The sequence below is a fragment of the Salvelinus sp. IW2-2015 genome, linkage group LG14 (assembly GCF_002910315.2).
Source record: "Salvelinus sp. IW2-2015 linkage group LG14, ASM291031v2, whole genome shotgun sequence".
NCBI lineage: Eukaryota > Metazoa > Chordata > Actinopteri > Salmoniformes > Salmonidae > Salvelinus > Salvelinus sp. IW2-2015.
Window position 1 is genome coordinate 49,799,309 of NC_036854.1, and position 14,006 is coordinate 49,813,314.

Here is a 14,006-nt window from a genome sequence, read left to right on the forward strand (position 1 = left end):
TCTACACTGCRTTTAATTCCATGGAGTCTCACCTCTTAACCACTGTCAGAAATAATAAATAAGAAGAAGTCAGCTCAGGTATATGTGATTGCACTTTTATTCCTTTAGCCCCCCAACTATTGAACTGAATTGGTATAGTGTGGTAATACCTGTCTGATTATATAGGGAAGKGACTATACATGAAAGCAATATATAATTATGTACAAGTAATAAAATTGAACTGGTATAGTAGTGACAAAAGCACTCAATTCTATAATACAAAGGCAATCACAGATTGCAAATCCCCAGGCCATAGTAAAAAGGTCCTGTCTCCTCCTCTTAATGTATGACCATAAACTTTAATGCCAAGTCTGGAAAATTCTAAATAGGAAATCAGCCATTCATTTGAGGGGTCATAGATCACCTCCAGGTTGCACACCATATCCACAAAGTCAGCCAAGAGGTGAGCTTTCACACCCGATTACATTCAGGTGCCTTTTTGTCATTACTGATTTCACTGAAACCATGAATATGCTTACTTATTGTAGCATCATGGTACATTCTTTCAAAACATGGTCACGTCATCTGTGATCTCATGTATATTTGGTTTGGGGTTATAGGTGTTGKCATTCTAATTTCTCAGATAACTATTTTTCTCGGTGACATACTGTTGGTCGCCGTCTCTGTGAGTGTCAGACATTTTTTGCACAGCTCTGAAACGTTTCCCTATTACGGTAATTTTGTACTCAGCCATAACAAAAAAGCAAACATTGTAGTACCACCTTTTCCCCTCGTCTTTTCTGTTAAGACCTGCACAAATCCACACGCACACGTGCACACACCTGCAAAAAGCTAATAGTTCACTCTTACAATGTAAAACTGAAACCAGGTAACTTTTCATTTCGAAGAACTGGGAGGGTAAATACTGTCCTGCTATAGTGAAGGAGGAGCTAGTGGCTAGAAGCTAGCCTAATGCTATATGGACCCAAACAGGGCTAGCCTAGCGGCTAACTGCTAGCACAATGCTATTTGGACCAAAACAGGTATAGCCTAGCGGCTAACTGCTAACCTAATGCTATATGGACCAAAACAGGGACCGCCTAGCAGCTAACTACTAGCACAATGTTATTTGGAACCAAACAGGTATAGCCTAGTGTCTAACTGCTAGCCTAATGGTATATGAACCCTAACAGGGATAACTTTGTGACTAGCTTCTGGAATAATGCTATATGGATCCTAATAGGGATAGCATAGCTGCAACTGCTAGCCTAATACTGTAAGTTATTTTGGCCACCAAGAGGTGCAGAAGTCATGGCACGTTAGGTCAAGGGTGTTCTGGCTAGCTCTTTGTTATAACACACAGAAAAGTAGTAAAMAAATAATAACAGTCTCTTTTCTTTCAAACTCTCTCCCCATGACGGCAGACTTGGTTCCGTTACGCCTGTTCTCCATATTGTCAGTCTTCCTTCTTTCCCCTCTTCAGCGGATCTCTGTTCAGTCGTTGTGGAGTTTCTCAACACCACCCTGAAGGGAGAGAGAGAGAGAGGAAAGCCCATGTTCATATATCATGCTCAACATCTGAATCAATATCAGCAAACAACAGACATCTTCCTACAGTGGTAACATCCACAACGGGGATTGGAGAAGACCATTATTGACGACTTTAACCTAAGGCTGAGTTCTACAGTTCTTGAAAGTAGACTACAGGGCTATTATACAGTGGATCATGGTTTCCTATGTATAGGTACAACTGTGAGAAGATTATCTGAAGTTGGGGTTACAGTAAAATGTGATACCCCTTCCTCAAGGCCTCTCTCTTAACCCCCCCTAAACGGTATACGTGTCTAGAGAGTTCTCCCTCTCACTTTTCCCCCATTTCTCCTGATTTAGAACCTCCCTTCAGAGCCCCAAGTCACATGTTAAGCATATGTAGAACATACCAGAAAATTATGTACGTCCCAGAACTTAGAGCAGGGGCTCAGTTCATTTATTTGGTCTTATACAGGAATTGTTATTGCATTCAAGAGCGCTAAAGACAACATTAAACCAACATTTACAGACAAAATTACGTACATGACAACAACCACATAAAACAGAGAGATAAATCTACCTAACCAGTTATATAATTGTCTCCATAAGTTATAGGCTAGTGACGAAGGATTAAAGGAAAAGCGCTTTCAATACTGTTAGGGAATTATTTCAGTCATTTCAAACTTCTAGAAGCACAAAAAAACACAAATCAGCCAGAAAACAAAAAAACTTGAGTTAGCTTCTCAACAGTTCAATTGCTGGCCTGATTTGATACTGTACTACAACTAGTGAACGGTGATACAAAAGTATAATGAACAAAAGCTCACTAAAAATGCCATCTAGCTGTGTAAGTCCTAACCGCGACTCTTTCTTAAATGGCCCCTCTGCGGGATCGGTGTCCCCCCCGCGGGACGATTGAGCTAACATGCGCTAATGTGATTAGCATGAGGTTGTAAGTAACAAGAACATTTCCCAGGACATAGACATATCTGATRTGGGCAGAAAGCTTACATTCTTGTTAATCTATTGCAGTCTATTATACCATGCTATTGTTTGAGGAGAATGCACAGTTATGAATTTGAAAATGTATCAATAAACCAATTAGACACATTTGGGCAGACTTGATACAACATATTGAACAGAAATGCAATGGTTCATTGGATCAGTCTAAAACTTTTCACATACACTGCTGCCATCTAGTGGCCAACATCTAAATTGTGCCTAAACTGGAATAATACATTGTGGCCTTTCTCTTGCATTTCAAAGATGATCAGCTATCAGCTACAATAATAATGGTCATATTCATTTGTGCACACTGTAGCAAAATKTTTAATATTGGACAATTTGCAGTCCCTCACTGTTTCAGTCCATTTTCTTTCTAGTGAATGAAACCCAGTTGACTGAACTCTAGTGCTAACGTGTTCCTGCCACACACAAGCTGGCTGCTTCGTTGAGAAACACAAGATGCAAGTTTGAAAACAATTAAAAGGCAACTCCAAAAGACTGAATGAAAGGTAAACAGACTTAATCCATCTTGGAGAGAGAGAGAGAGTGAAACAGAATGAGAGAGCAAGCAAGGGCTTGTGCCAACTGCCAACATYTCAAACACCATCAATGAAAAACAACAAGCAGGAAATGACCCTTTGGTACATTTGGCTCTAGGACTCGCTACTGCGAAAAACAAAAACAACATGCTGTTTTCACACTTTAATTGAGTCAAACTGTATAATGGACGTGACTGTGAAGAACTGTACACAGAATAAGGATAGACTTCGGGCATACACCTGATGAAGGCATTATAGCCGACATTGTGTTGTGTCAGGCTTTTTCTCTCACAAAAGTTCGTACCGCACGAACATGTCAATGCGCTGTGTCAATGTGTTCCTGTGCTTACAAACCAGCAGAATTTGACTAAGAAAATAGGGGACAGTCCGTGGGGCGACGCACAATTGGCCTAGCGTCGTCCGGGTTAGGGAGGGTTTGGCCGGTAGGGATATCCTTGTCTCATCGCGCACTAGCGACTCCTGTGGCGGGCCGGGTGCAGTGCGCGCTAACCAGGTCGCCAGGTGCACAGTGTTTCCACCCACACATTGGTGCGGCTGGCTTCCGGGTTGGAGATGCGCTGTGTTAAGAAGCAGTGTGGCTTGGTTGGGTTGTGTTATGGAGGACACATGGCTTTCGACCTTCGTCTCTCCCGAGCCCGTACGGGAGTTGTAGCGATGAGACAAGATAGTAACTACTAACAATTGGATACCACAAAATTGGGGAGAAAAGGGGGTAAAATTAAAAATAAATAAAAATAATAAAATAGGGGACAGGACTTACCATGGCTAGCTGGCGTCCTATGTTCCCCACAGTCACTCCTCCTGAGAAGAATATGCATGGAAGCCAAGAGCGCACATACAGAAAGTCTGGATACGTGTATCTACAAGAGAGGGAGAAAAATAYAACCGATTAAATTAAATATCTGCCCCAATAGTCAAATCTAGCCCCAAATAAGACACATAGAGACTAGTCTTAAAACAGGAATGGCAACTTAAACACAGTTTCAAAGACAGATCTCGAAAGGGGGGTAGGCAGCATTATTAAAGTTTAATGCGGAAATATAAAATCCTCTCCATCTCAATTTCATCTCGCTCTTCCCTTCAGTCAACAGGAGCCGCAAGGCCTTTTGAACACAGCTCTTTGTAAGCCCCTCACTGAAGCAACAGTGCTCCCTCTCCCCATGATGTTTTTGAGGAGGTGCCACAGAGGCAGGGTAGGAGGGCCAATAATTGGGTGTAGAGGCATGGGGGAATCCGTATCACCAAAATATAATTGCTTTCATTTTCATGCCTCATCTGTCAGAGCCTCTTTGATGGAATCAGGTGACTGAGACCAGTGCCAGAACACACACTTTAATAATACATCAATCACAAAGGAGATATTTTCTCAAAAAGACACCTATGTCTTATTTGATTCACTGGCTGTACTAAAACTTTAAAGGTAAGTAATGATACCATAATATCCACCAAAATATAATATCATAATATGGTCCTGTGCAGCTCAGTTGGGAGAGCATGCCACTTGCAACGTCAGGAATATGGGTTCTATTCCCGCTGAGGCCATTTTTTTTTTTTTGACTTGCAGTACTGTAAGTCACTTTGGATAAAAACTTCTCCTAAATGGCATATCTTATTAAAATAATATATCTTGTGAATGCATTTTTGACAGTTTGTCAGCACGGTTAACCYCAATTAGTTGTCATTACGCCTCCAATATAATCTCAGTGTGCTTTGCATTTGAGTGAATGGTAGAGTTACCACCCATGACTGTATTTGTTAGTGACAGAGACATTTGTTCATTTTCAGTCCTTTGGCCTTCACCAAGAGAGTTCCTAGGTGAATATTATAATTAAAAAACTCTTTATGACATTACATTTYTCATAAGGCCTCGCTTTACCCTAAAACAGTGGCCTGAAACTCATGGTTTACAGGCCACATCAGGCCTTCATGTAGGGTAGCAACATTTTATTAACTTTCCCCAAATTCCCAGATTTAAAAACATTCTTGGTTGGAGGATTTCCAGGAATCTTCCAACCAGGATTTMTTTTGCAACCCTACCTGCAAGTCACATTTTGTTGGCTTGCRAAGTGWTGTGTAATTGAAAAAGAAACAKTTGAAAAATATATGGCCCATGGAAATCATAAGAGGGTAGTTTACAGAGATAGGTGGGATGGACTGAGAGTAGCTGAGGGATGGGTTTAAAAGCTCATGTTCTATAATAGTTATGACTGAAAACACTATGTATAATGTGTAAGTACTATCTATCCAGAGGTAATGTATATCAAATTACTTTATTCTTGCTATGTAACTACTGTAGTAGAAAAATAAAAGTGCAATGTATGTCAAATGTGTGTATAAATACAACAAAAGAAAAAGCTGTAAAATGTTGTTTTTTTTGTCCTCCGAAGAGGGGTGGATGGGCCAATTAAAAAAWATATATATATATTACAAAAAAAAAAGTGAGGTGTAATTCCTATTGGAATCCAGCAAGACTTAGAATATCCAACAGCCCAAAATTTTATTCACCCATAACCTGCATACATAATAACTGCCAGGGTTAGGAGTGAGGACACTACCTAACAGGCTGACTACACCGCTCGCGTGCACGAACGTTGCAAAATAAATTTTGAAATCTATATTATTCAAWTATTGCGCGTGCCAAGGGCTAAAATAGAAGTCAGTTCTATTTCTGACACAGATCGTGCTGCAAGTCCTGTCTCTCCCATCTCCTCATTGGTTTATAGAAGCAGGTACCCACGTGCCATCTCCTCATTTGTTATACCCACGTGGGTGACTGAAAGATGAACGAGGTCGGTGGCGGGAATGCACCAAATTTATGAAAGTTGCCAATCACAATGTAAAGTCAAGAGAAGAAAAAGCCTAGAAGGAGAAGAGATTAATAGAAAYGATTCGGTTGACCATTTTATGTGGGGATTAATTGTCGGAGTAGAGGACCTTGTGCATTTCATGTAAAATAACTCAATGTTTATATCCCAGGACAAATTAGCTAGCAACAGCAAGCTAGCTAAATAGGACAAATTACCTAGCAAGTGCAAGCTAACTAGCTAAATTTCCATGAAGGTTTAATGCTTTTTGACCTGTCCCCATATTAATGTAATTGGTTCAGAGTTTGTTCTGATATTTTWACCTGCGTGTCGTGATCGCGCAGACAGTTTGGGTTCCGTGTAAGCCATTTAAACCAGAACAACCATTTCAGCAACGGGTGCAAAAAATCGAACTCAATGATTGGATTAATTTAGAAAAATGTATGATATTTATCTTTGTGTAGCAGAAGATTAATCAAATCAAAATCAACCTGTAGTAGACCATGCTGGGTAAAAAGTTAATTTATCATAAAAATGTTTAAAAAAAATATTTTTTAAGTGACTTGTCACTTAGTTTTGAGTCAGTACCACAAACATTTGAAGTRATAATTACTTTTAATTGACTTTTAGTTCAACTTACTAGAAGTAGTTGAGTTCAAAATGCCTTGGGGTTTACAGCGTGGGGTTAAACTTCTCAGTGTGACGTGGTCAAATAAAAGCAGGACTTGACTTACTGATAGACGCCGTTGTAGACCAGCAGCTGTGTGATAACGGTGGCAAGGAATGCCGTCCCGATGCCCAGGCCGAAGCCACTCCTCGAGCGATCAAACATCCACCACAGTCCCAGGGACAGGGCAGCCAGGGTCAGGGACAGCTGGGCATTRTTGGCAAAGTGTAGTTTCTGTGAAATGGAGCAGTTAAGGACAAGGACAGTATTTGCTTGCGTAGGCTCGAATCCGGGCCTACTAACCCTTTGACACAACCTTTCACCATCTTTCCCACGGTCATCCTTTCTAAGTATCTCTTCAGTAAAAAAAAAAAATATCCCTTCAAATGTTTAAAAAATATAGTATTTGTTTGAATGTTACATCAAAGCATTACAGTGTGGGTGGCACAAGCAGTGTATATGTTTAAAGCAACTATAGGTTCCATACATACTTGGAAAGTATGTCAAGGAATCAAAACAAGCAGGAATGCAGTGGGGAATTCAACCCAGGGGCCCTCGGGGCTGTAAAAGTAGCAAAATGACAATATATCAAACTAATCACAGAATGTTACTCAATTTTGAATATGTTACACATTTAGTAGACCCTCATCCTTGTTTATGCTCTGGATGTGATAAAATTACTTTGGTGTAAATATGCATCCGTCCTTTTCTAGATTGGAGGTAGCCAACATGAGCGTGTGCACATTGTGAAGTTGTTGATGTTTAGAAAGGATACAGCACTGGCATGGTTGATGCCAACGAACACTGCGATGCATCTCATGACACTAGCCCATTCCCTCTTGAACTTGTGGGGCTCTCCTAGATGGCTGTCGATGCAGGGGTATAGCAGGCCAACAACAGCTGYRGAAAAGACAGKYGAGTTAGTACCTYACTGAATTGCATACATACAAATTAAATTGACTCATGTTGTTCTATGGTCTTGAAAATGGTGCATTTCTTTGAGTTTCAATTTGGGATCAAAATAGACAGAAATTAAAACAAACGACAAGATTGCTTTCTACTTTCAGGCACATGATCATTTCTCGCCTATCAGTCCTTGCACAAACATGTTTGTAACCTACTGTGAAAAGGCAAGTATCGAACATTGTATCACTAAAATAAAAACGTTAGATCATTGTCTCCCAATTGTATTGTAACATTCGTATTTATTTTTTGGTGTGATTCACTGTAGCCTACTTCTCAACAACATGGGGGAGGGTTTGGTGGTGAAAATTATTTATTTAATTCTGACTGCACACGACTTCCTTGTTTCTCTTTTTCTGTAGTGGCATGTTCGAGGCAGCAGCCAATTATGGACCACCTCCACAGCTCGCCCGTTATGAAAGCAGCCAATGAAAAAGAAGCACAACCCTGATGACCATCCATGTCCGGCTGTTTCTAGTGAAGCCTATTGGAATATTGGAGGGCAATATAAATACGAATGTATGTTTTCACCAGACAAAAACGCTTACCATTATGAGCTCATGGCTGAGAGAACACTTACACAAATCATATATAGAACAATAACAATGATGGAATATACGGTAAATGATTATGTAGCCCAGGCTGTAGTTAGCTGCCTGCATATAATGGCATCATGAAACACACAAGCAGACTATCCCCACCCAATTCACATAAGTGTATCAAAATKAAAAGTACATATAGCAACCTCATTCATTCATACAGAATGATTAAGTCAGGGTATAGGTTTAAAAGTGACAACTCACCAGCTGCSGTGCCGCAGCAAGGGGGAATCCACCACGCTGATGAAAACAAAGTTGCCATCACCTCTTCGGGAAACAAAGTCACATTTCTTTGTAACTGCAGCAAGTTGAGCACCAACGCAAGAACTACTCCCACGGTGAAAAGGACGAGACCCCGTCTGATCAAGTTTGCCGCTCGCACACTGTGCAGCGAGCCATATGCATTGCTGAGCACTGTTGTGACAATGGACATCATTTCTTCAGCTCTCGATGCGACCCAGTTTCCCGCAGATAAATTCTTTGATTCCACCCTCGATGCGCAGGAGCGACTCCAACAGTGTTCTTCTAGYCTTGGCATTTGGCACTTCGAGTGCTGGAAAACAACAAAGATGCGTTAAGAAGAATGAATTGATGTCTTCCTACCTTGGATGTCCAGACGTTCTAAGTGTATGATCTAGCGAGAACCGACTATGTTCATTCGCACCTCGACAATGATGAAGCTGTGAGTTGTGCTGCTCTCTTACTGCTCAAACTGTTATCACGTCGTTAGGTCACATCATAGTTTGGGGGAGAGAGAGAGAGAGGCAGAAAAAAGGCTGCTATTTCATTCCTGAGCGCAGACCTCATACCAGAGACAGGCTTCCTCTGCAGAAAACAGTCACAGCTGTGTCGGGTGAGTCGCGTYGGCCAATGGGAGCTAGGCGAACGATATGACGCGACGCCACCCCACCGCCCTATCGTTCAGGACAGACGACGTCACACGAGTCTGGCGCACGTTCATGCAGTCTGTCTGCATTCGTGGAAGGTYTGAGTAGGATACGCAAACCAGTGACCACTTAAAATAAACTGAGCGAACTTCCAATTGAAAACTAAAACTTATTCAAAGGGTCATTCAGATGCAGCAAGGCATACATTTACATTTGTCTACTGTAGGCCTATTATCTTACCAATAAAAATGYCAGATCAGCAGTGCTATCCTGGGCCCATAACATTAACTTTGTCCAACCCAAATATTTTAAATRGCTTATTGACTACTCGTTTTTGAGCAATTTTATATGTTTCAACAGGCAGGCCTAGTTTGATAGTTCTTAAAGAACATACCCAACATAAACTATTTAATTCTGGCAGGTGCCACTCAAGCAGACACCTTCCAGGCAGGTTGGTGAAAACTGAGTCAACAGGACAGCTTCAGCCAATGACTCTCGACCCAGCCCAGCTAAAGGCCATCGATAACATCACCAGAGGGAGTCAATGACTGGATAACTCCCAGGTCTCTAGATACTGAAACTGACAACAACAAGGAAACATGTTTTGCTGGTGTGATGTGGCCCAGTATTCTGAGTGGTTACACAATCCACATGCATCAGGTGWTGTGTAGATAAACAAATACTGTATGGCACACCGGCATCATTCGATACATTTAGGCTACATGCATGCACGCACGCGCACAGACTTCATTATGCTTCAAAGGGGTTGGGTTAAATGCGGAAGACACATTTCAGTTGAAGGCATTCTTGAGATGTAATGCCAAATGCAGTATGAAAGCAGTTTCAAAAGGGGAAAGGGACCCAACAGAAAGATCAGCCTACACCAAAATCCAGAGGCAGTGAGTTYAAATTTCAGGTGGGGTCATATTGAAAAGTCAGCATTAAGTGTTCATGTCAAATGTAATTAAATATGTTTAGACTATTTTAGTTTCACAGCGTACCACTTACCTTAAAACACCCATACCACTCCATTACTTCCCTTCCCCCCCAAAAAACTCTCAAATGTGGAATTACATTTCCACATGTGAAAATCAAATTAGCGCTTTCACATGTGAAAAACGTTCACATCTGGAAATCTAACTCTCACATGTGGAAATGCATTTTCACATGGTCTAACTAACATGTGGAATTGCATTTTCACATGTGAAAAACATTCACGTGAAAATCAAATGTGCAGTTTTTCAAATGTTGTCACGTGTAGTTTCATGGTATCACTTGTTGAAATGTTGCATCCCCATGTCACATTTATTTCACATGTTCAACGTTTTCAAATGTGTAGTTTCATGTTAATCATGTTAACACATTTTATTAATTTTATTTCACCTTTATTTAACTAGGTAGGCCAGTTGAGAACAAGTTCTCATTTACAACTACGACCTGGCCAAGATAAAGAAAAGCAGTGCGACAAAAAYAACAGAGTTACACAAACAAACGTACAGTCAATAAAAAAGATATATGTACAGTGTGTGCAAATATAGAAGAGTAGGGAGGTAAGGCAATAAATAGGCCATAGAGGTGAAATAATTACAATTTAGCATTAACACTGGAGTGATAGAAGTGCAGGTGATGATGTGCAAGTAGAGATACTGGGGTGCAAAAGAGCAAGAGGATAAATAACAATATGGGGATGAGGTAGTAGGGTGTGCTATTTACAGATTGGCTGTGTTACAGGCACAGTGATCGGTAAGCTGCTCTGAAAGCTGATGCTTAAAGTTAGAGAGGAGATGACAAGGACTCCAGCTCAGAAATTTTTGCAATTCGTTCCATCGTTGGCAGCACGAGAATAGAAGGAAAGGCGGCGAAGGAAGTGTTGGCTTTGGGATGACCGTGAAATAATACCTGCTGGAAGCGTGCTACGGTGGGTGTTGCTAGGGTGACCAGTGAGCTGAGATAAGGCGGGGCTTTACCTAGCAAAGACTTGTAGATGACCTGGAGCCAGTGGGTTTGGCGACGAACATGTAGTGAGGGCCAGCCAACGAGAGCATAGAGGTCGCAGTGGTGGTAGTATATGGGGCGTTGGTGACAACGCGATGGCACTGTGATAGACTCCATTCATTTGCTGAGTAGAGTGTTGGAGGCTATTTTGTAATTACATCGCTGAAGTCAAGGATCGGTAGGATAGTCGTTTTACGAGGCTATGTTTGGCAGCATGAGTGAGGGGGGCTTTGTTGCGAAATAGGAGCCAATTCTAGATTAATTTTGGATTGGAGATGCTTAATGTGAGTCTGGAAGGAGAGTTTACAGTCTAACCAGAACACCTGGTATTTGTAGTTGTCCACTATTCTAAGTCAGAACCGTCCAGATAGTGATGCTAGTCGGGCGGGCGGGTGTGGCCAGCAATCAGTTTAAGGAGCATGCATTTAGTTTTACTGGCTTTTAAAAGCAAGTTGGAGGCCACGGAAGGAGTGTTGTGTGGCATTGAAGCTCGTTTGGAGGTTTGTTAACAGTGTCCAAAGAAAGGCCAGATGTATACAGAATGGTGTCGTTTGCGTAGAGGTGGATCAGAGAATCACCAGCAGCAAGAGCAACATCATTGATATATACAGAGAAAAGAGTCGGCCCGAGAATTAAACCCTGTGGCACCCCCATAGAGACTGCCAGAGGTCTGGACAACAGGCCCTCCGATTTGACACACTGAACTCTAACTGAGAAGTATCTGGTGAACCAGGCAAGGCAGTCATTTGAAAAGCCAAKGCTATTGAGTCTGCCGATAAGAATTAGGTGATTGACAGAGTTGAAAGCCTTGGCCAGGTCGATGAAGACGGCTGCACAGTACTGTCTTTTATCGATGGCGGTTATGATATCGYTTAGGACCTTGAGCGTGGCTAAGTTTGTTAACTTGGCTTTCGAAGATTTTAGAAAGGCAGGGTAAGATGGATATAGGTCTATAACAGTTTGGGTCTAGAGTGTCTCCCCCTTTGAAGAGGTGGATGACCGCAGCAGCTTTCCAATCTTTGGGGATCTCAGACAATACGAAAGAGAGGTTGAACAGGCTAGAAATAGGGGTTGCAACAATTTCAGCAGATCATTTTAGATAGAGAGGGTCTAGATTGTCTAGCCCAGCTGATTTGTAGGGATCCAGATTTTGCAGCTCTTTCAGAACATCAGCTGTCTGGATTTGGGTGAGCTGTTGGCCGGGGTAGGGGTAGTCAGGTGGAAAGCATGGCCAGCCGTAGAATAATGCTTATTGAAATKATGGAATATYGTAGATTTATYGGTGTTGACAGTGTTACCGAGCCTCARTGCAGTGGGCAGCTGGGAGGAGGTGCTCCTATTCTCCATGGACTTTACAGTGTCCCAGAACTTTTTGTTATTAGTGCTACAGGATGCAAATTTCTGTTTGGAAAAGCTAGCCTTAGCTTTCCTAACTGACTGAGTATATTRGTTCCTGACTTCCCTGAAAAGTTGCATATCGCGGGGGCTATTCGATGCTAATGCAGAACGCMACAGGATGTTTTTGTGCTGGTCAAGGGCAGTCAAGTCTGGGGTGAACCAAGGGCTATATCTGTTCTTAGTTCTACATTTTTTGAATGGGGCATGCTTATTTAAGATCGTGAGGAAAGCACTTTTAAAGCGCAACCAGGCATCCTCKAACACATGTTGCTTTGACATGTTTTCACATGTTATCACATTAACTTCACATGTGAAATTCATGTGGTTTCTCAGTTAGAKCTCTGTCATTGCCTACTAACTGGTTCATCCCTGAAATGTAGATAAACACATAATGTATGGAAAACAAGCTAYATACACTTCCAATAGCCTGTTTGTCTGTAGCGGGGCCTCTTTTTCTGGGGACTCAAAAAATATWGATATTGTTCATATCACACACGGGCACACGCACACTAGATTTTCCTGCGTTTTGTATATATTTCCACACTATGAGGTTGGAATAATACTGTGAAAAGGATGAAAATGCCCGTTTAGTGTAAGAGCTGTTTGAAAATACCRCCTGAAATTTCAGCCTGTTTTGGTGGGATGGAGTTTTGGCCTTCCATGGTGACATCACCATGCAGTAAATTAGACCAATAAGAAAGGGAGTTCCAAACCTCTCTGTTAAAAACGGTTAATTTTCACTTTCCCCCTCCCCACTCAGACCACTCCCAGACAGCCTTAGCAAAATTCTTTCTTGAGAAATTGCTCTTTGCTAAGAAGCAATTTTTGTTTGTTTTTGACCATTTTAATTGAAAACAATCACAGTGTTAAGAGGTCTGTGTGTAGCTTGTGTAGAGGAGTCAGGCGCAGGACAGCAGATATGAGTAAATAAACGTAATTTACTCAAAATAGGCAAATACAATACAATAAAGCAAGCCCACATAACGGACCGTATAACATACAAACAATCACCCACAAAACACCATGGGGGAACAGAGGGTTAAATAATAAACAAGTAACTGGGGAAGTGAAACCAGGTGTGTAAAAAAACACAAAACAAATGGAAAATGAAAAGTGGATCGGTGATGGCTAGAAGGCCCGTGACGTCGACCGCCGAACGCCGCCCAAACAAGGAGAGGGACCGACTTCGGCGGAAGTCGTGACACACAGTAAGGTATTTAATTGTTACAAAGAAATGATTTGTTATTGAGATAAAAATGGCTGCATTAGACTTTTAAAATCTAAATTAGAGACAATTTTATGCAAGTCAATTTGCGATGCTGGTGAAAGTGTATTGGATGAAATTAAGTTGTTTAGCCAGGGGATTAATATAAATCGTACAGTGGATTTATCCAAATGATCAGGCAGGAAGTTTCATAATATGGCTATAGTGTTAATTCACTAGCTGCTGGAACTTTGTTGAAAGAAATGCCATGGGTGAATCATCCGTTTCATGCAAATTAGCTACTGAAATTAAGAGTGTGTCTTCTTGACCTAGAGCTAGTATGGCAGGCAAAAAAAAGCACAGACTGTATTAATCAGAATTTTWAATAAATCCTAAATTTATAAATAGACACGCC

The 14,006-nt window shown here is 41.4% G+C and overlaps 1 protein-coding gene across 2 annotated transcripts; it reads right to left on the reverse strand.

The window, feature by feature from the left end:
* Nucleotides 1–854: 854 nt before the first annotated feature.
* LOC111973162 (insulin-induced gene 1 protein) lies at nt 855–8,915 on the reverse strand. 2 transcript variants are annotated; one of them, XM_024000417.2, is made up of 6 exons: nt 8,772–8,915; nt 8,312–8,660; nt 7,321–7,445; nt 6,613–6,779; nt 3,835–3,934; nt 855–1,503 (listed from the first exon to the last, which is right to left on the reverse strand). In XM_024000417.2, exons 2-6 carry the CDS (start codon nt 8,643–8,645, stop codon nt 1,474–1,476), a joined length of 756 nt encoding a protein of 251 aa, XP_023856185.1. In that variant the 5' UTR covers nt 8,646–8,660; nt 8,772–8,915; the 3' UTR covers nt 855–1,473. The 2 variants fall into 2 exon arrangements, with proteins under 2 accessions (XP_023856185.1, XP_023856186.1); XM_024000418.2 differs by having other exon boundaries at nt 8,812–8,913.
* Between the last annotated feature and the right edge of the window lie 5,091 nt (nt 8,916–14,006).